The sequence below is a fragment of the Zalophus californianus genome, chromosome X, assembly GCF_009762305.2.
Source record: "Zalophus californianus isolate mZalCal1 chromosome X, mZalCal1.pri.v2, whole genome shotgun sequence".
NCBI classification, from domain to species: Eukaryota; Metazoa; Chordata; class Mammalia; order Carnivora; family Otariidae; genus Zalophus; species Zalophus californianus.
The window spans coordinates 69,533,835-69,556,735 of NC_045612.1; the positions used below are offsets into that span (position 1 = coordinate 69,533,835).

Sequence of the window (22,901 nt, forward strand, 5' to 3'; positions counted from 1 at the left end):
CAGTAAGCTCAAGATCCACACTGTATAGATGGAGAAATGGGGACTCTGAAAAGGTAAGTCTCCATGGTAAACTCTGGAAGACAGAAAAAGTCTTTTGAGACCAGAGGACTGAATATCACATTAGTGGTACTTTAATCTCTGAGAAACCAAGAGAGGGAGGGGGTGTGTGTGTGTGTGTGTGTGTGTGTGTGTGTGTGTGTGTGTGTGTGTGTGTGTGTGTGTCTATTATTTTGTGTGAGTAGTGGGGAAGAGAAAAAGTATTTGGGGTTTTTTCCAGGATGTCATGTAGAGATTAAAGCTAGAATAGCTGCTTAAAGCCAAGTCAATTATCTAGACCGTACAAATGAAATAGCAGAGACCCTTATTAATGAAGTGACCTAACCAAAAATTACACAGCCATTTAGTTGCAGAAGTAGGTAAAACTAGAATTTCAGGTCTCACTTTCCAATTTAGTGCTTCTTTTTCCATACCATGAAAATAGCTACTTTTACTATTAACTTACAATATGGATTCTGAAAACCCACAGTAGGGCACTTCTTTGCTTTGCATTGATGCTCATACTTGAAGATTCAATGCTCATATACTCTGCTTTCCCTCCACCCTCCAAACCCATCTCCATGGTATGAGAGACCCACTGATTATCAATCATTGGTGTCCCTCAGTAGCATATTCCAACATTAATATAAAAGAAAGTGATCCCCACCTGGAAGGGTACACCTAAGTTATCTAAAGTGACTATCTCCAAAGACTAAATTCTCTAGTGAGTTCCTCCCTTCTGTATTGTTATCAGAGTTGCAGCCACTCTGCTGTATTTGTTTGCAGGTGTCTTAAGGCATAATCAACATACAGGAAACTGCATGAATTTAAAGTATGAAAGTTGATTTTTCACAAATGACACTCATGAAACCATCACCAGAATTAAGACAAGAAACATATCCAACACCCCAAAATGTTCCTTATACCCTGTTGTGATATATCCCTCCTTTCCACCATCCTCCCCCCCTTGCTGACTGCTCCTGCCCTTCTTGACCTGGTTTGGTAGTGTTAAGACGTTTCAACCCAGAAAAACAGCCATACTCTATGGATCTGAGCCAAATCCTCCTTTGAAAAAAAGCCAGACCCTCCTAATGATCTTTCTTTGCAGCTGTACACAAACAGCTCCCAGACTAATCAAGGGCCTTAAGAAAGAACTGGGAGATTGGAACATTTCTATAAAGGGCAAGGAGAATTCTAAAGTCTCAAATTACTTGAGGATAAAAAATTACTTGAAGGGGCACCTGGGTGGCTCAGTAGATTGGGTGACTGCCTTTAGCTCAGGTCATGATCTTGGAGTCCCAGGACCGAGTCCCGCATCAGGCTCCCTGCTCAGCGGGGGGTCTGCTTCTCCCTCTGATCCTCTCCCCTCTCATGCTCTCTCTCTCTCAAATGAATAAATAAAATTTTAAAAATTACTTGAAGATTTGGTGTGAAAACATGTTTCTTAAGGAAACTTTTTTCCTCTTATAAAATGGCATGAATTTGAAAAGTAATGAAAATATGAAAATCTGCATAATCCCACCATCCTAGCTGAACACTGTTAGTCATTTGGCACGTTTTTATTCCTGCTTCTTCCCTCATCAGAAAAATAATTTCTTTACTGAAACCTACTTTAAAAATTTTATTTATTTATTAATTTGAGAGAGAGAAAGAGAGAGAGAATGAGTGGGAGGGAGGGGCAAAGGGAGAGGGAGAAACAGATTCCCTGCTGAGCAGGGAGCCCCATGTGAGGCTCCATCCCAGGACCCCGAAATCATGATGTGAGCTGAAGGCAGATGCTTAACTGACTGAGCCACCCAGGCACCCCTATTGAAACCTGCTTTAAATGCAACTTTTGAGTTTTGTTGTTTAACCTTTTCTGTATATACTTCCAAGCACACACCACCATAATATAGCCATAAAAGCATGGGGTGTATGTGTTTCATGGGTCTCAGAGAAAGAATTGACATGTCTTCTTAGAGGAAGTGGCTGCAAAATGCTATTAAGAACAAAAGCTCTGTATTGTGGTTCTGTTAGCAGGTTCTAGAAAGTTAGAATCTATAAAAATAAAAAAAAAATGTTTCTTCTCTGTTGGACATAAGTTTATAGCAGGAAAGAACAACCCCCAGAGAAATCCAGCTGCTATAGCCAAAGATATTCTCTTTTTTTTTTGGTGAGGCAGTGTTAGGGATGAGGAAGCTAAGTACCTATGTACACTCAGAACTTAACTTCCTCATCCTCTCTCTCTCTCCACAGTAGATTGGAAGGACTTATTTTAATGCTGATTTTCTTTGTTCAGCACTCAGATGGCCTACTGGCCAATTAGAATGCTATAAATTTCGCCCCATAGTTATTGGAAGCAATGAGGTGGAATAGAATGTGTGCTGGCCTGGGAGTCAAGAAATCCTAGCACAGTGCCTGGCACAGAGTAAGCACTAAATAAATAATCATTCAATTTAGTACACCTGTGTTGTAATCCTAGCTTTTGTCATTAACTTACTGAAAAGTTGGTAACTTTTTGAAGAGAAAGGGAGCTTAAATTGATCTATCTTTGTTACCTTCCCCCAATATCTAGACCTGGGATAAGGAAAAAAATGGTTAACCAAAGATACTTAAGCCCCTCTGGTTTCTAGTTTCTTAAACTACAAAGTGGGAGATAACAACTCTTACCTATCTCATAAGGGATAAGGGTATTAAGCCAGATAATATACAAGTGTGAAAGTACATTGAAAAATATAAAATATTACACACATGTAAGGCATTATTAAGATTATTGGTAGAAGCCCCAAATTCACTGATGGGGGGTAGGTGAGCTGGAAAAAAAAGGGTTAAGTCTGCATTTCTAGGTCATAATTATCTGCTGGTGGGCACTGAGAGAGCTGTATGCAACTTCAGTGACATAATCTGATACCAAATGAATAGGAAGGGGCTTTGAGTTTGAATCCATCACTAGAGACTACAAAAGATCATTTTTATGTAACTCAGAATTTTCATCAGCATCCATGATTGCCTTGCTGCATATGTTTGGAAAATGAATGATTGCTTATATCTCCATTTCCCTATCAGCATCATGGGGCAATCGATACCTTCCTCATAAAATTTTTGTAAAGATGCATGCAGGAAAGGCAGAATATAACTCCAAGAGCCTGGATCAAGATAGAAGGGTTTTTTCCTTAAATCTCTTCAAGACTAAATGACATACCCCCAGGAGCAACCATAGAAAAGAAGCCCACTTTCTGAGATAAATTTCTTATTCTTAACCCAAACACAGGTAGTTAAGCTCAAGAATCTAATTTCTCAAGAATTTTGAAGCTGTATCTTGAAAGGGAAAATAAAGTTGTGCTTTGATTACTTTCCTACTTTAATAAAACTTTCTTTTAAACCATCTCAATTTAAAATGAATCAAAGTCCAGCCTTTGGCCACTTTGACATGCAAACAGTATACTGGACCAACACCAAAAACTCCAGGCAACTCTACTCACTGCAACCCAAGTTGTGTGTTTGGAACCTGTAAACTGCATCTCCTTGGGCCACACTGCATTGACATGACATAATGTAAGTAAAATTGAACAGGTTTATGGTAATAGCAAGGAGAGTGCTTATGTTAACTCTGACTGCCACTGAACTATAGCACTAGAGTGAAAAGACAGAAAGGGGATTAGAGTTTGTTCTGCATGTGGGAGAGCTGCCTTTTTACTGACTCAACCAAGCTGGGCTGTATTGTTCTAGTCTGACTTCATTATTTTGGCAAGATTTGAAATCGACACTATAGGTTGGAAGTTCTGAGATGAGGTAATTGATGCCAGAAAATGATTGATTGATGAGCAAAAATAGTCTTTCTATTTTTATATTTATATTTATATTTAATAGAAATAGTCTTTCTATTATTATTTTTATTAATCAGTGATAATGGATTCAGAATCATCTCCTGCTGATTTTTAAAGATTTGTCTTGTTATGAAAATGCCGTTAGCTTTTGAATTAATCACTTGCAGAAGTAGCTACAGATAGATAAATTTCTGCTTTACCTCCCCCCACCAAGACAGCATAAAAGAACACACCCAGCATCAAATAACAAACACAAGTACACATACACAAATGTGCCTCCTTCCTGAACTGTTTTTTACAATTTGTCCACAAGTAAGTTTCTGAAGTTGTGAATAGAGTTGCAAAGGCCTGTGATTGTAGCTTTTAATCATATAGCTTACCACCAAGTTCCTAAGTGACTGCCATATAGCATAGCACATGACAGGAGGTTTCTGAGGATGGTTTCTAACAGTAAGGGACCTCTCAATTATCTTCAACCATTGCACATCCACTTGTTCTGAATACTGCCTTATAAGAAATTACATCCTGACCTAACTCCCCTGCTGATATCTTAAGAGACCAAGAAGACAATGCTAAAGGATGGGGGACTTTCCATTTCTCTTTGCCTTTTCTTTCATTCAGAGACTATGACCTGCTGTATCTCAATAGGCTGAAATCTACGGACAGCAGATGAGGTGGTGGGAAAAGCGCTAGGTAGTTCCCCAGGGCTGATGGAGCCAGAATCACTTTGTACTGAGCCTCCACTGTTCTCAAACTGGGAGATTTTCTTTTTGATCATCTTTCTTTCCTTGGCTCTGCGATTCTGAAACCAGATTTTCACCTGAAACAAAAAAAATGCTTTAGATTTAATGGGGCATCATACTGAATGCAGTTTTCATAGTCATTGCTGATATTGTACAAGGATTTTAGCATTTACAAAGCCCTATCATATGTATCACTTCATTTGAGCCTCCCAGTGACCTTGTGAAGTATACCTATTTAACAGGTTAAAAAAAAATCTGAGACTGAGAGAAGGAAAGTATCTTGCTTGAGATGAAATTTTGAGATAAAATCCAGGGCTACTGATTCTAAATGCAGTGCTCTTTATATGACACCTTATCCAACACCTCTGTTGCACAGGTAGAAATAAATGATAGAATGGCAAATGCTGAGGTGTGGTGATAAAAAGGGAGTGATTTAAATAACAAAGGTGATTACTATCTGTCATTAAAAGTAACTTCCAACAATAAGTTTAATGAAATATAGAACTGGGTGAACAAGGGTGATGAAATACTATATCTCTTGCTGTGATACCAACGTGCCTTCATACCTGGATAAAGTACAAGCTGCTTGGTAACACACTAATGGACTTTCCAATTCTAGCATTCTATGATTCCAGGATTACTTCTAGACTTAAGTGAAAAAACATCAGGTAGTTGTGTAATGTCAAAGTTTAGGTAAATGGAGACCATTGATCCTTGTCATGCTTCATTGAGTACCTGCAGTATGTTAAATTTGAGGCAGGCATCGTAGAATTATACAGACCATAGAAAATTAAATTTCCAACCCTGAATAATAGAAAAACTTAGTTCAGGTAGCAGCACTGGTGTTCAGTTACTATTATAGTTTGACTAATGTGAACCAGATAATTGCCATGATTGCCAAATTGCCACTTCATACATTGGTTGTGACTACTTGGGGAGTCAATCAAGGTTTTGACTTGACTGATTAGTTCTATGGGAGTTTTAATTCTTCACCTCCTATGTCCCAACCCTTTGCTTCTCCATCTGCATACTGCCCACCACATTCAATTATTAATAAACCCACTGACCAGTGAGACTAAACCAGGAGGTCCAGTAGGATGAATGTGGGCTTTAAGAGAGCTTGGAAAATGTCTTGGTCTTCTGTTTTGCTTCCACTCTTGCTTACAGACTTCCCTAAAACCTCTGCCCATTGAAATAACTATTTAAGACATGTTGGTTTTACTTCCAGTATACCTGTCTTTCAGAAAGACCCAGGTTGACTGCCAGTTCTGATTTTCTCCGAATGGTGATGTATCTATTGCAGTGGAATTCCTTCTCTAGCTCCAGTCTTTGATGATCTGTGTAAACCACACGATACTTTTCTTTTGTCCTGGTTTTCCCTGTTAGGGGAGAAAGCAATATATTTAATCATATTTTACTTCTTTGGAGATTGTTTTGGTTGAAGGAATCACAACTACTGTTCCCATCCTTGTCTATTACTTTCAAATACGAAACAAGTACATTTTTTGAACCAAATATGTCATATATCCACTTTTCCATTAAATTCTTTGTCATCTGTGGCTGTTTTATACACATATATATGTATATATATATAAAACCTATCACACCACCATTGACCTACTTAACACGAAATTATTTTATTTTTTTATTTTTTTAAAGATTTTATTTATTTATTTGACAGAGAGCGAGAGCAGGAACACAAGCAGGGGGAGTGGGAGAGGGAGAATATTTTATTTTTTAAAGCAAACACTTAATCCATGATTTTCATTCCCTTCCCTTCCCACTCACATATAGGAACAGCATTGGCAGTAGTAGCAACATGTAGCATACGTACACTTTCCTTTACATTTTATGCAGTTCATTCATACCATTTCCTATTGAACCCCTTACCTACACTTTTGAATTATGCAGAATATGTCTTATCCCCATTTTGCCAATAAGAAACCTGAAGCTCAGTGTAGTTAAGTGGTTTTGTGCTAGTGAGCTGAAGTGCCAGGACCCAAACACATACCTCTGACTCCCAGTCCAGTATGCTAAATGTTATTACCAGTTTAAATATGCTGGGAAGCATAAGAATGGCCCAAGTGTGGCAAACTATTCTGTGATCTTGACATTATTAGTTACATACATTCATATATATATATATATATATATATATATATATATATATATATATACTTGGGGAGTCATATATATATATATATTCTAGAGAGAGTTTTGTTTGGATAATAATTTAAAAAGAAAACATTTATCGTCACTTAGATTCTGTTCTGGGATAGCCCCTATTATCTACTAGAAAAATTTTGTGTGTGTGAGGGTCTTAAATCAACTATTATTCCCAAGTGACTAATCAGTGGGGGAAGGAGGAGGTGTTGACTTAAGCAGAATAAAATGCATATTCTAGTATTCTTTGAAAAGATATACAAACATTTGCTTTGTGTTACAGCCTTTAACTAATTTCTCATGTCCTTCCTCAAATAGACTTTTATTCCTCCTTTCAAATTTTCCAAAGGTGATTAGGAAGCTTCCTTTTCTTTTCAATTTTTCTAACTCCCTCCAGGATCTTCCTCCTTTTCTCTATGGCATTTGGCAAACTGCTTCTGATCTTCCCTGGTTGTTTTTGATGTGAGGTTTTGGGGAGCGATCTGTAGGACAAAGGTTTCTTTAAAGTGGTTCTCTAAACCCCATTGAGGTGTTAAGATGCAGCACAGGCCTAACAAAGGAGCTACAGAGCATCAGATCCCATCCTGAACCCTCTTTACATTCAGGAACACCAGCCAGTTGGTTTGGAATTTACAAGCCCTAAACAAATGTCAGACACTCTTTCATCTCCAGGAAAGAAAAAAAAGGGACATGAACATAGAAACAAATTCTGGATGAGAGATACGTTTTAGTATTAAACTTAATGGCTGAATTAACTCATGGACTAATAAATAAACAAAACTTTTCTCCTTGAAAATTGAAAATGATGAGTCCTAGTCAGTTAACCTACCTGGAAGGCCCAAACTTTGAGCTGGTTTTTTTAAATCCAAACAGAAACCCAGGAAACCAGGGGTCTGGCATTTGGTTAGTTACAAAGGCAGAATGTATATTTGAGATCACAATGAAAACTTTGAGGTGTAATTTATTTCCAGAACCTCATATCTTACGATCAAAATATATTTTTGAAGAGATGTTTCCTAAAACCCTTTCTAATCCCAAAGTAGCTGAGTATTTAAATTCTAACTTGAGGCAGAAGTTAAAATTCAACTTGTGCATTTCTGTGTTTTCTGCTCTTTGATAATCAGTAAATATAACCAGACTTCAAGAACTCTGGAAGGTTGCAGTCCTTCCCCACCCCCATTGGTCATAAATTCCCCTCTTGCAGTTTCTTCTAAGGACAATAAAGTTAAGACCAGGCCTCTTTATTTGCCATGAAAATCCTCACCCTTTCCGGCAATATAACCCCTGAAGAAAGGAGGGATGAGGAAGAGCCAAGCTGCATATCAAAGCCATGTGAAGTGTTAAAAAGAGTCTGTTGCCTCAATCTGACAGATAAGACCTCAAACCTCAAGAAGATGTAGCTCAGGGGAAACACTGACTGCACATTTTGCAAAGGGAAATGAATTCCTCCTGTGTCCCTCCTCCTGAACTCTCTTCTCCTGTCTCATTGCCTCTGCCCCTTAAATGATGAAATTGGACTGAATGGGATTTGGACATCTTCTAGTAGAGCATAGTATCCATATTCTTATACCAAACCAAAGCAAAGAGGATGAAAACCAGTTTCCTTCGATAGGGAATACAGTGCAATTGACCCTGTACAATGACTTTCTATCTTAAGATAACCCTTTGCTGCTTTTAGTTAAAAATTGCATCCAAATTCATTTAAAAAATTGTCCAGTGAAATGGTCAAAACCAAGGAGCACAATGATAAGCTTCAAGAATTAGTAAGCAGCTTATTTTCTGAAGTGTATTGAGTAAAACCTTTTAAGTATAACTTCCCCAGTGTTTTGTCCAGTGGCTTAATCAGAATTACTCAGTTACTTCCTTCTCTCCCCCTTTCCCACTTCTAACAAAAAAGCCTTTCTCCAGCTCTACTTAGATTATCACCTTGCCAAAACCCATCTGAGACTATAACTCTGGGTAAGAGAAAAAAATGAAAAAATAATTCCTAGCTGTAATGCAATGACAATGTTTAAAATATGAAAATACTAAACTTTTCACAGAACCTTTCCTCTTCATGTAATCTTTAAAATGAGATGTGCATTGGAACAGACCACTTAGAGGACAAAGTGTACATAAAAATATCTTTCTTTTTAATCAAATCACCTAGGGGACAGACATTCACTCTGTCAGTCCCCTTTCCTTAGAAAATCAAATGTGATAATAGTCATTATGAAATGTTTCTGATTGTTCCCTAATATGTGTATTCTTCTTTCTTTAGCTTAAGGTTATTTAAAATAGTCTTCAGTAATGGGAAGACTTTTATTTGATTACCTTAATCAGAGAAGGGTTACTTCCATTTTGCAGTTCATCTAATTATCTTCTCAGCCATAAGCCAAATGTTGTCCCACAATACTACAGAGTGAAGTAGAAAATTTAGGAGGATCTGACTCATTCATTCATTTAACAAATATTTGTTTAACACTATGTATTAAACATACAAATGGGTGCATTTTGGTTCATAGTGGTCCACTGAGGTGATCAGCTTAATTTTTTGTGTGTAATTCATAACCTGAGATCCATAGAAGGGCTTCAGTGGATCCATGCATCTCCCAAAATTATTTAAAAACTGATGTGTGTGTGTATGTGTGGGCATGTGTGTGTATATGCACATGCATGTGGGTGCAAGTATGTATCTTTTTGTGCATTTTTCTGGAGAGAGGGTCCATACTTTTCATTATATTCTTGAACTGCTGCTAAATCTGTACCTTGGCCTACAAGCATATAGCAAAAAGATAATTTTAATTTATAAGACATTAAAATGAAATAAAGATAGACTCTAATAAAACCTCATCTACAAGATAAGCTCCAGGAGTCAGAGGCGTTCCAAAATAATTCAATTTTAAATTTCTTAATAGAATTTGGAGAAGAAAACCTTGTGAAGGTGGCATTGTACAGCCAGGTTTAAAGGTTTGTGATGAAGATATCACAAACTAAGGAGTCCCTTTCTAAACTTCTCCTGGCACCAGCATTACCCAAGAGGGAGACCTGAGCTCATAAAAGCAAATGCAAATGGAAGACTTTTAAGCAGAGAAACCTGTCATACTGTCTCTCATAAACAAAAAAGTCAAGACTCAAGATAATTTTTTTTGTCCTTCCCCCCACATTGTTCTCTCTTCCAAACATACTAATGACTTTCCTCTTCTAATGTGTTTCAAAACATAATCTTGAGCTGGGAGCAGCTACTTTTTGACTTTTGTGTCTTTTGCTGATCTTAGGGCTTAGTAAATGGATGTTAATTACAACCCTAAGATTAGATGTAATAACAGCCCCAGGAGTGCCCCACCTTAACCTAATTTTTTATTCTACTTAACCAACTGACTCACCCATATTTTTAAAAATGAAGATTTACTTCCAAACACTTCAAAGCCAAGTGTTTAAGCTCTACTCTTAATTTGGGATTGCTGTCCTAGTAATGTCCCAATCAACCGGAACTGCCTCTTTCTAGCTGAGAGTCCTCCTAATGGTAAAAGTTGTTCCCTTCCCACTCTCCTGCCTTTGCTTTTTAAAGGGGAGAAAAAGTGCAGAACTGTGAACTAAAGCATAATCATTATGGACAAATGCTATTGAAATTCATTTCCTCCTCAGAGGGATAAAAATGATAGAGTCAAATTTTACCAATTTTTCTCTAATGACAGAGAGTGATAGGTTGGAATAATAAAAAATGTGATAAAAGAACAACTACAGCTGAAAACAAACATCTCCCCGCCTCCCCCCATCCAGATTAAAGCAGAGTGCCCAGTTCCCCTGCCCTGGGCTCCCAGCAGCTACCCACTCTTGCTGGTACCAGCATGGGTCAGCATTAGGCTGGGATCTCTGGGCCTTCCTGCACTCCATTACAGACCTACATCCAGCCCCTGTGTCTCCAGAAGCCTTCCTGGACAATTATGAAGTCTTTAACCACCTATTAGTGCTGGGGCTGTTATTCCCACATGCCCTAGGGATGTTAGAGTTGAGTAGCTTATGATGTCCTGGCAGTGTGCTGTTGCCTTCTCACCTGACTCAATGCTTCCATTGGCAGAAAGGACTTTGGAAGAAGGCAATGGGTTTGACTCCAGCTTGCCTCTGCCACCTTGGGTGAAGGAAGCTGCAGCTTCCTTGAGAGGCCAGGATGACAAGGCTATTTTGCCATTGGGGCTTTTGTGGCTTAACTGGAGGGTCCATTGCCAACCAAGCACCATGAAACCAAAGTTGAGTATCACCAGCGTTTCAGGGGAGCAGACCTGCCCAGAAGGGGAAGGATTTTAAATGGAAATGGCAAGTAGAAGTGACAGCATTGGGATGGTGGCTATCTTCTTGCCTCATTCACCCATTGACCTTTCCTGAGCATCTGTTTTCCCATCTGGGCAACTACACCATTGGATCCTGAGCCTTGTGGCTCAATGTGTCCATTGTCCACCAGCTTGCTCCCTTGACACATCAGGAAATGATGAAAAACACTCCCAGGGTCGGTTTGGTTCCAAGCACTGCACTCTTCTGGCTTTGAGCGGAGACACATACAAGGGAGGTCACTAATGGGAGGGGATCCTGGGCACTCAGCCACGCAGTGGTCCTCAGGAAACTGTCCCTGGAGAGTCCCAAGAAGTAGGAAGGCAGACAAGCCAACAGAAGTAGAAGCCAAGCAAAGGAAGGAGAAGTGTGAGGGCATTGGGATCAATTACTCACCGGTCACCTGCACTGTCTTGCGCATCCACGCATAAGGACTGTGGCGGCTTCTGTTGGGAGAACTGGCATCTGCGGCGTCGGGGTCTATGGGGCACAGTGACCCGCTGGCTGGGGCTGGCAGGCTGCCATTGCTGCTTCCCCCGCCCGCAGGGCCCAAGTTGCTGTATTCCTGAGAGCCAAAAGTGGAAGGGCTCGAGGTCATGTCGTTCATGGGTACTGTGCCCATTGTACTGGATGGCCCGGGGTACACAGTCCAGTCTTCTCGAGGGGGACTATAGGGTGAACCCCAGACCCCCAGCGACGGCCCGTGAGGATCCATGCTGGGCATATGGGGATACCCCATGTAGTGCGCATAGGCAGGGGCCGCAGTGAAGTTGGAGGCTGGCCGGGGACTCCCACCACTCCCAGTGCCGCTAGTCCCAGCGGTGCTGCCTCCCGCGGGGCTCCTGAGAGTGCCCACGTACATGCCTGCTTCTTTTTCCAAAAGGCAGCTTCTGTACATAGTGGCTTGGGTATGAGGAAGGAGCTCCCTAAGCCATTCTCAAGTTCTTGTAAGGCCCCAGCCCGACTTTGAGAAGCAGCAGGGAATCAATAGGTCAGTCGGCAGCTGTGCTGCACGCCCTCCTGTGCCTCTCAGACTACTCCATCCGCGTTTTCTACCCGTCAGGTTTCCAGGTGACTGGTAGCCCGGTATAGATGGGCCACCAATGGCTAGGCTGACGTCAAGGGGCTTCAGGCTTTTACATAGCATTTGCATTCAAATGAAGGGCCATTTCACTTTCACAGGGACTTGTTCACTCTGAGCTCCCTCTCCCAGAGCTCCCAGGCCTTTCTGTCTCATCTTTCTCACTTTTGTCCATCTGGTCCCCATAGCACTAGTTTGTGCTTTTGGAGGCAGAAGTTCCTCCAGGGGTTTCCAAAGTGAGATGAAGACAGGAAGAAGCAGGGCGAAGTCCTGCTCTTTGGGATTCAGTCCTTACCCTGGGGCCTCCTCTTTCTGCTTAACTTCCCTTGCTTAGCCCAGCCTGCATCTGTGGTATTCCCTCTTCCCACATTCTCCTGCAGGGGTACTCCACTGGAACTGGCCCAGGATACCACTGAAAAGAGCTTTCCCTTCTCTGACCCGCTCCCTCCCCCAGGAGGAGGGCTTTGTTTCTAAGAACAGATTCATTTCACAAGTATATATTGTGTGTCCGCTGAGTGCTAGGCACTGCTGTAGGCACTGGGAATACAGCAGTGAAAAAGAGACAAACATTTTTGCTCTGCCTTCCTAAGGTTACATTCCAGGGGATGGCAGGCTGGATTAATTGGATGTTTTACAAATATGCACAAATTAAAGAAAGAGGAAGAGAGTAGGTTATAAAAAAAAAAAAGGAAAGGGAGAAGAACCATGTGGGTAATGGGCTTTCTTCTTTTCATGTCAGTTCACTAGTCTCAGGTGTCTTTCTACCAGGTATGACTTCTGCCTCAAAGCCAGTGCCCCAAGGGGTCAAATTCCTGCAGTCTCAAATCCAGGGCAGCCACAACTTCCAACTTTCTTTCACGCTTGAGGAAATTTCCTTTGTAAAGCTCCAATTATTGAAAAAGACATTGGCTTGCCAGCAGATACCAAATAAACGCAAGATTTTGGTTCAAGAAATCAGATAAACTTCTGACCACAACACCAATCTGTATCCCAGTATTCTTTCCCACTACCCCTCCCCAAACCTACCACAACCTTTAATCTAGGCTGTGCTCCTACTCAGGGAATGTGCTCCTCTATAAAGTCCAATCCAAACTGGCACCCCTATTAACTGATCTCTCTTTGGCTTTGGGAATATCACTTCGCCTCTGGGAGTTTCAGGGATTTTTCCTGTGTAAAATAGAGATTCTAACAGTGTCTACATTACAAGGCAGACTTTACTGAGATAATATATGAAAATTGCTTAACTTAGTGTGTGGTACACAGTTTGCAACCACTGTATTCATTAATTCACTCAACAAATATTTATTGACTTCTAGGTGCTGTTCTATGCATTGAGATATCAATAGTGAACAGACAAAACCCCTGACCTTATTAAGCTTATATCCTAGTGGGGAGAGACACTAATAAGAAATTACATTTTATGGTTTGTCAGATGGTAATGATCAATGCTGTGAAAAAAAAGAAAGCAAGAAGGAGGATACAGAATGCTGGGGGGGGGGCTGTGTTGCAATATTAAATGTGGTTTGGGAAGACCTCACCTTGAAATGACATTAAATAAAATATAGAAGAGGTACTGGTATGAGCTATAAGGAGAAAATCCAGACAGAGGGAACACATGAAAAGAGAATGGGAGAATGTCTGTCTTCTATTAGAGAAACAGTAAACAAAGCAAAACTGTGTGGCTAAAGAATAGATGGGGTCCAAAGCTAAGGGGGAGAATGTCGTTGTAAAGATTCCAGTTTTTGCTCTAAGTGAAGTAGGGAGACATTGTAGGGTTTTGAGCAGAGGAGTGACATGATTTAAGTTTTGAAGGGATCACTCTAGCAGTTGGATTAAGAATAGACTGTAAGTGGATTGATTAATTAAAAGGTTATTGCAATAATCCAGGTGAATGGCATTGGGGATGGAGGAAAGTGGTTAGATTCTGGATATATTTTGAAGCCTGCTCTGGAGAAGAAGGAGGAGAAGGAACAGAAGTAATTGGTCAGCAAAGACTAATTAAAGCCTGGCACTGGGAAAAGGGACTTAGGGGCAGGGAAAGTAACATACCAGTAAAGACACTTTTACAAATGATCTCATTTAATTTTCACAACAGCTCCATGAGCTATTTATTAGTATTATTCCCACTTTAGAGATGAAGAAACTGAGGCTCAGAGAGGTGCCATGACTATTTAAATGAACCACTAATGAGGAGTATAGTTAGGTTCCCATCCTAAGACATCCTAACTGCAAAGTTTATGTATTTAAATTGGAGCCAGTCTACATGTACAACCTCAGGGCTTAGGACTGGGGCTTGGCTTCTATTTTCTTTCTCCGCTCAGGTTCCCAGGGCTGGCATTTAATACTATTCATATTATGGACCCAATTATCCCTGTATTATTCTCTTTCACCTCTTCTATACTGAGGCAAATTGGTTTACCTGACGTTTGAAAAACTATATCAGGATGGAAGCACATGGAGGACCTTTAAAAGTTAACTAACCCAATGTTATCATTTTACTTATCAGAAAACTGAGGGCCTGAGAGGGGAAGGTATTCTTTAAGGAAGTGAATGACAGAACTGAGGCTCAAACTCAGGTCTGTTGCCTCCTAGATCAATACTCTTTCTACTAAAAAGTCTCTTTGCTTATGAAATTCCTTCTGTCTAGACTGTTTTTCTTTATTAAAAAAATGTTCAAATTCCCCCTATTCTTCAAGGCTCAGCTCAAATGCCCCCTCCTCCCTAAAGCTTTATGTGATGATGTTCCTCTCAAAAGGCACTCTTCCAATGAAAATGAAATCTTGCCAGGTGGGGGGATGGGTAGCCTGGTGATGGGTATTAAAGAGGGCACGTTCTGCATGGAGCACTGGGTGTTATGCACAAACAATGAATCATGGAACACCACATCCAAAACTAATGATGTAATATATGGTGATTAACATAACAATAAAAAAATTGAAAAAAGAAAATGAAATCTTGCCATTTGCAATGACATGGACAGAACTAGAGAGTATTATGCTAAGTGAAATAAGTCAGTCAGAGAAAGACAAATGCCATATGATTTCACTCATGTGGATTAAAAATGAAACAAATGAGCAAAGGAGGAAGAAGAGAGAGGCAAACCAATAAACAAACTCTTAACCATAGAGAACAAACTGATGGTTACCAGAGGGAAGGTGGGTGGGGGGATGGGTTAAATAGGTGATGGGGATTAAGGAGTGCACTTGCTGTGAGGAGCACCAGGTGATGTACAGAAGTATTGAATCACTATATTGTACACCTGAAACTAATATACCATATATTAATGAACTGGAATTTAAATAATAAAAACTTATTTTTAATTTTTTTATTATTATGTTCAATTAGCCAACATATAGTAAAGAAAGCAGTCTTCCTGAATTCCATTATCAACTTCCCTCCTTCATTAACTAATACTATTCTTGTCCACCTTAGAATTGTTTGGGGTTCTATCTGAATCTTCTGGAATTTGAGCACCTTGAAGGGGTATGAGGAAGCATGTTTGAGCCCAGCAGAGTGCAGTGTCATGCAGATGATAGGATCTCGGGAAATATTTGTGTGCTGAATCAATAAATGACCTTGGGACTATACACTGGAAAGCATCATTTTGACCCAGCTGCAAGGATGTCTAGAAGAGAAGCCAGTAAAGTGCTTGGCAGAACTTGGCTTCAGAATACTTCATTTTATGATTTGTTTGTTTCCAGGAGGGTGGGAGTAGGTTGGGGAAGTAGAGAGTCAAAGGGGAGGCAGACAGGCAGGGAGGTTCAGCCTAGTTTATTTGGCTGGAGATTTTGATTTCTTTTTTTTTTTTTTGAGATTTTATTTATTTATTTGAGAGAGAGAGAGATAGCAAGAGAGAGCATGAGTGGGTTGCGGGGAGAGGGAGAAGCGGGCTCCCTGCTGAGCAAGGAGCCCTAGGCAGGGCTAGATCCCAGGAACCCCGGATCATGACCTGAGTGGAAGGCAGACTCTTAACTGACTGAGCCACCCAGGTGCCACTGATTTCTTTCTTCACCTGAAGATTAACCAGAGAGGCCACCTCACTGAAGAAACCAGAGTGGCCAGCAGCGGGAGTCAAACCCCATAGTCTGAAGATCAGGACTCAGGCCATGCAGGGTTACTTAGTACTTCTAGGGAGTGATCTCTTAGTTTTCCTGAGACTTAGAGAGGCATTGGTCAAATAGGGCCTCCGTTAGACATTCCCCTTCCACTGCCTAGTTCTGGGCTGACCCCCACAGACCAGGTTAATTATAAGGCTTCTGGAGAGAATGAATGTGAAATTGCTTTGTGAACAGTGCAGTACACCTGTGATGGACTATGGGAATCTGGGTAAGCCTTTTCTTTAGTAGGCTTAATGCTTGGGAGGTTCTCATAGGAAAAATAGCATTGAAAATAGAAATCACTTTATACAGATGTTGGGAGAATTCAGTGCTCCAGTCATGTGCTCAAAGAAAAGCCATTATTGTTACAGAGTGACTAGGATTTCCATGGGGCATGGACCTAGTGTGCCTACTCTAGCCCACATCCATGCATGGATGGCGCTGAGATTGGGGAGAAGACCCAGAACAGTTTAAACACCTATGCCTATTGCCTCTCCAATCAAATTTTGCTCTCTGGGCTTTAAAAATAGCTCCCCTCCACTCACCCAACCCCATCTTCCTCCCTTAGTTCTTTGGAGCCTTAGTGATGCCAGCGCTCAAGTCTTGGGCAGGGAAGGGGCCTTGTGTTCTTTCCATCCATATTTATCATTATGATGGGCTTACTCTGGAGAATGAGCACCACTAGGCTCCAGGCCTGTCCCAAAGCATCTCAGTGGGGGCAGGACCAAGGTGTGTCTTGGTGAAAGATTAAGGTTCTTTCATGGGAACATGAGTTTAGGGTTAGGGTTAGGCTAGGGCTCTGTACCTACCCTGCCCTCAGGGCCAGCTGCCTAGTTCTGGATTAGGAGAACAAGAGGAATTAGGAAGCTCTAGGGCTCTGAGATGGAAGCCAGAAGACTGAGACAGGGAGACTTCTTGGGCATCCAAGGGCATCCTTGACTCTGGGAGAGAGAAGGTGTATGTAAGGAGGCAAGTAGGGGCCAGTGCTTAATACCAAGATTCCAAACTTAGGAAGTGTGGGTCAGGGAGGGCTTTTATAAAAGAGAGAGGGAGAAGGAAGGCAGAGAGGCCAACCAAGAATAAGGAGACTGCAAACCCAGTACTCTAGAATTTAAGGGAATTCAGACTGAGTCTGAGAAGATAGGGGAGGCTAATTCTCTGAAAGAAAAAAGAGAAATAAAAGTCCTGGCTATCTGCTTTGGGAAAGAGAACCAGAAACCCAGTTCACAGATCATATACTCCAAGCCAGAACAAGTGCTTGTTCCTTTCTGAGGTGAATTCTCATTAGTCTCACTACAATCAAAAGGGGTAGATGGTATCAGTCCTGTTTTATGATGGTAAGGGGATGGAGGTAAGAATGGAGGCTCAGTTAGGTTTAGAAACTGGCCCAAGGTTAAATATCCAGTGGAACCAGTCAGTAAATCATTATCTAGTCTGACCACAATGTTCATGCGGGGCTTGGAGATCTGGACTTGGAGAATAATGGCCCAGTTGTTATGCCCATGTTTACTGAACACAGGATAAAAGGGAAAATTGGTATAAACATAATGGGAGAAATTGAGATTAGCTCTGAAAAAATAACTTGCCCACTATGAGGGCCAGGAAGCACTGAGGTGGGTGAACAAGTTGATGAAATATGGAATGGCCTTTTTAAAAAGTCTAAGTGGAACTCTATGAGGGATTGTTTCAGAACAGTTTAGCTTTGAAGTCAAAACAGAGTCACATTAGTGACTGACATTTGATTTTATAATGAGCATTTTCACTCTAAAAGATTTGCTTTTACTTTAATCTTGCTTTTAGCCCAATTTCTTTGTTCTCCTGCACTCAAAATTCCTCTTACATCATTTCATCTTACTGTTTTTGCTTGTTTCCTCATTGGAAAGTTTCTTCACTGCACTTTCATTCTCTCCTAAACACCCAAACTTCATTACCCTTCAAATAACCAATTATAACCATATATATCTCCAATTATGTATATATATCATTGATAAAATTTATGTTTTAGAGCAGTTTTAGGTTCACAGCAAAACTGAAAGTACAGACAGTTCTTATATATCTGTCTCCCCACATACCCACAACCTTCACCACTATTGATAACCACTACTTCAGTGGTACATTTGTTATAATCAATAAACCTATTTTGATCCATCATTATCACTGAAGTCCATAGTTTATATTAGGATTCACTCTTAGTGGTGTACATTTTATGGGTTTTTACAAATGTATAATGACATGTGTCCACCATTGTAGTATCACAGACTACTTTCACTGCCCTAAATATTTTCTGTGTTCTGCCCATTTATCCCTCTCTGCCCCTAATCCCTGACAACTACTGCTACGTTTATTGTTTCCATAGTTTTGCATTTTCCAGAATGTCATATAGTTGGAATCATACAGTATGTAGCCTTTATGGATTTCCTTTGCTTTCAGTTTAATATGCATTTAATGTTCCTCAATGTCTTTTCATGGCTTGGTAGCTCATTTTGTTTTAGCACTGAATAATATTTCATTGTCTAGATGTACCATAGCTTATTTATCCATTCACCTACTGGAGGACATCTTGGTTGCTTCCAATTTTTGACAATTATGAATAAAGCTGCTATAAACACCTGCATGAAGGTTTTGTGTAGATAGAAGCTTTCAGTTCATTTGGGTAAATACCTAGGAATGTGACTGCTGGATCATATGATAACAGTATACTTAATTTCAAAAGAAACTGTCAAACTGTCTTTCCAGTGGCTGTACAATTTTGTATTCCCACCAGCAGCGAATGAGAATTCCTGTTGTGGGAGGAGTTAAGATGGCAGAGGAATAGGGTGACTCTTAAGTTTGTCTGATCTCTCGAATATACCTAGATAGTTTTCAAATCATTCTGAACACCTCAGAAATCAATCAGAGATCTGAGAAAAGAAATGCTGCAAGTCTACAAGTAGAAAAGCGACCACCATTTGGAATGCAGAAGGCTCAGAGACTTGAATCCAGGGTGATATAACTGAGGATACAGTGGAGGTGAGGGAGCCTGCTTAAGGAGGCTACTGCAAAGTATTATAAGCAGTGGAGCACAAAATTGGAACTTTTAGAAGTCTGCTACAGTGGGGGACGTCCCTGGCTTAAAGGTGCCCAGGTGGTGAAGCGGGGGTAGAATCCCAGGTGTGGCAGCATGGTCTTAGGATCCCCAGGGTTACAAGAAGAAGGGGTGGTGCCTGAATGCGGCAGAGTTCCCAGGTAAAAGAGTGGGAGAGCTGGCTGAAAACAGCCAGTCTAGGTGCTGGCTTTCTGCTCCATGTTGCCATAAATTGTGAACCACTACAGGGTCGAGCAACTGCTTTCCTGGCAGAAGCATGGCAAGACTCCCTCTTCTCAGAAAGGAACAGCACTGGTCCGCTGCAGGACAGGCGTAATGCTATTGCATACTTAATAAACTACAGTATAGTATAAACATAATTTTATGTACTGGGACACCAAAAAGCATTTGACTCACTTTGTTGTGATATTTGCCTTATTGCAGTGGTATGGAACCGAATCTGCTATATCTCTAAGGTATGCCTGTATTCCCTTTTCTCCTTTATCAAACATCAAGTGATTAGATTTAGGTGGGTCTACTTCTGGGCTCTCTATTCTGTTCCATTAAGCTATTTTTCTATTCTTTCACTAAGATCACACTGTCCTGATTTTTGTAGCTTTATAATAAGTTTTGAAGTCCAGTAGTGTCAGTCCTCTAATTTTGTTCATCTCTTCAATATTGTGTTGGCTATTCAGGGTGTAAACTCCATTTTAACTTTAGAATCAGTTAGTCAATATCCACAAAATAACTTGCTGGAATTTTTTTTTTAAAGATTTTATTTATTTATTTGAGAGAGACTGAGAGATAGAGAGCACGAGAGGGAAGAGGGTCAGAGGGAGAAGCAGACTCCCCGCTGAGTAGGGAGCCCGATGCGGGACTCCATCCTGGACTCCAGGATCATGACCTGAGCCGAAGGCAGTCGCTTAACCAACTGAGCCACCCAGGCGCCCTTGCTGGAATTTTGACTGGGATTGCATTCCATCTGTAGATCAAGCTGAGAAGTGATTTCTTGACAATATTGAGTCTTCCTATATATGAAGATGGACTACATCTCCCTTTATTTAGTTCTTTGATATCTTTCATCAGAGTTCTGTAGTTGTTCTCATAGAGATATTGTATTATGTTAGATTTATACCTCAGTATCTAAATTTTTTGGATGATAATGTAAAGGTAATGCATTTTTAAATTTCAAATTTCACTTGTTTACTGCTGACATATTCAACAGTAATTTACTTTTGTATATTAATCTTGTACCCTGCAACCTTGCTACAATTGCTTATTAGTTCCAGGAGTTTTTAAAATTATTTTTTTGTTTTACTGCTGACATATACAACAGTGATTTACTTTTGTATATTAATCTTGTACCCTGCAATCTTGCTACAATAGTTTATTAGTTCCAGTTTTTGAAATTGTAAAATTTTAAAATTATAATTCTTTCAGATTTTCTACACAAATTATTTAATCTGCAAAAAATTCTTTTATTTCATTGTTCCAAACTTTTATACCTTTTATTTCCTTTTCATGTCTTACTGCATTGGCTAAGGCTTATAGTACTATGTTGAAAACCAGTGGTGAACAGGTATATCCATACCTTGTTCTTTTTTTTTTTTTTTTTTAATTTTTTATTGTATCCATACCTTGTTCTTGATTTTAGCGGGGAAGCTTCTAGTTTCTCACCATTCAGTATGATGTCAGTTGTAGGTTTTTGTAGTTTTTTTTTTTTTGATCAATTTGAAGGTGTTCCACTCTATTCCTAGTTTGCTGAGAGTTTTTATCATGAATTGGTGCTAGATTTTGTCAAATTACTTTTCTGCATCTTTTGATATAATCATACGATTTTCCTCCTTTAGCCATAATCATATGATTTTCCTCCTTTAGCCTATTGATATAATGAATTACAATAATTGATTTTCTAATATTGAACCAGACTTGCATACCTGGAATAAATCCCACTCAGTCATGGTTTATAATTCTTTCTATACATAGTTATATTACATTTTCTAATATTTAATTGAAGATCTTTGCATCTATGTTCATGAGAGATATCTGTCTGTAGTTGTTTGTAATATCTTTAGTGTTGGTTTTAGGGTAATGTTGGCTTCACAGATGAATTAGGAAGTATTCCTTCTGTTTTTATCTTCTGAAAGAGATGGAAGAGAGTTGATACAATTTCTTCCTTAAGTGTTTGGTAGAACTCATCAGTAAACATCTCAGCTTTTTCTGTTGGAAGATTATTAATTATTGATTTAATTTGTTTAATAGCAATAGGCCTATTTAGATTGTATATTTCTTCCTGTGTAAGTTTTGGCAGATTGTATCTTTCAAGGAATTGGTCCATTTATTCTTTCCAAATTTGTGGGCATTGAGTTGTTCTTAATATTTCTTTTTTATCCTTTAATGTCCACGGGATCTATAGTTATGTCTTTTCTTTTGTTCTTGATATTAGGAATTTGTGTTCTCTCTCTTTATTCTTTAGTAAGCCTAGCTGGAGGCCTTTCTTTCTTTCTTTCTTTCTTTTTTTCTTTTCTTTTCTTTTCTTTTCTTTCTTTCTTTCTTTCTTTCTTTCTTTCTTTCTTTCTTTCTTTCAAGATTTTATTTATTTAGTTAGTTATTTGAGAGAGAGAGTGAGAGAGAACACAAGTTGGGGGGGGAAGGGCAGAGGGAGAAACAGACTCCCTCCTGAGCAGGGAGCCCATCAAGGGGCTCAATCTCACAACCCTGAGATCATGACCTGAGCAGAAACCAAGTCAGGAGCTTAACCGACTGAACCACCAGGTGCCCCTCCACTTATTTCTTTATCCATTTATCCATCAATGGACAATTGAGTTGTATCCATGTCTTGGATATTGTAAATAATGCTGTCATGAGTATGGGGGTATAGATATCTTTTCAATATTGTGATTTCATTTCCTTTGTATATAAACCCAAATGTGGAATGGCTGGATCATATGGTAGTTTTATTTTTAATTTTTTGAGGACCCACCATGCTGTTTTACATAATGACTCTACCAGTTTGCATTCCCACCAGCAGTGCACAAGGTTTCCCTCTTCTCCACATCCTTGCCAATACTTATCTCTTGTCTTTTTGATAATAGCCATCCTGACAGGTGTGAAGTATTATCTCATTGTGGGTTTGATTTGCATTTCCCTGATAATTAATGATGTTGAGCACATTTTCATGTACCTGTTGGCCAATTGTATATCTTCTTTGGAAAAATGTCTCTTTAGTTCCTCTGCCCATTGTTAAATCACATTTTTTTTCTTATTGAGTTGTATGAGTTTTTATATATTTTTTATAAGCCCCATTACCCTATATATGGTTTACAGTATTTTCTTCCATTCTGTAGGTTGCATTTCTATCTTGTTGATTGTTTCTTTTGCTGTGCAGAGCTTTTTAGTTTGATGTAGTCCCACTTGATTTTTGCTTTGGTCACCTGTGTTTTGTTGTCATATCCAATAAATCATTGCCTAACTTAATGTCAAGAGATTTTTTTCTTACCACACTACTGAGTATTTACCCCCCAAATACAAAAACACTAATTCAAAGGGATACATGCATCCCCGTGTTTATTGCAGCATTATTTACAATAGCCAAACTATGGA

The 22,901-nt window shown here is 39.7% G+C and overlaps 2 protein-coding genes across 2 annotated transcripts in view; one reads left to right on the forward strand and one right to left on the reverse strand.

Annotated features, from left to right (window-relative positions):
* The window catches only part of LOC113930723, a 135,545-nt gene that overhangs the window by 59,434 nt on the left and 53,210 nt on the right, over window positions 1-22,901 (forward strand). The gene's annotated exons all lie outside the window — the stretch shown is intronic.
* Window positions 4,456-11,954, reverse strand: CDX4 (caudal type homeobox 4). The gene is made up of 3 exons (XM_027608130.1): window positions 11,453-11,954; window positions 5,819-5,964; window positions 4,456-4,662 (listed from the first exon to the last, which is right to left on the reverse strand). Exons 1-3 carry the CDS (start codon window positions 11,952-11,954, stop codon window positions 4,456-4,458), a joined length of 855 nt encoding a protein of 284 aa, XP_027463931.1.

Coding starts and splice junctions, on each gene's coding strand:
- CDX4 (XM_027608130.1), bottom strand. CDS start 11,954: ATGTACAGAAGCTGCCTTTTGGAAAAAGAAGCAGGCATGTACGTGGGC. Junction 5,965..11,452: donor CAAGACAGTGCAGGTGACCG/GTGAGTAATTGA, acceptor CTCCCCTAACAG/GGAAAACCAGGACAAAAGAA. Junction 4,663..5,818: donor TGGGTCTTTCTGAAAGACAG/GTATACTGGAAG, acceptor TTTTTGTTTCAG/GTGAAAATCTGGTTTCAGAA.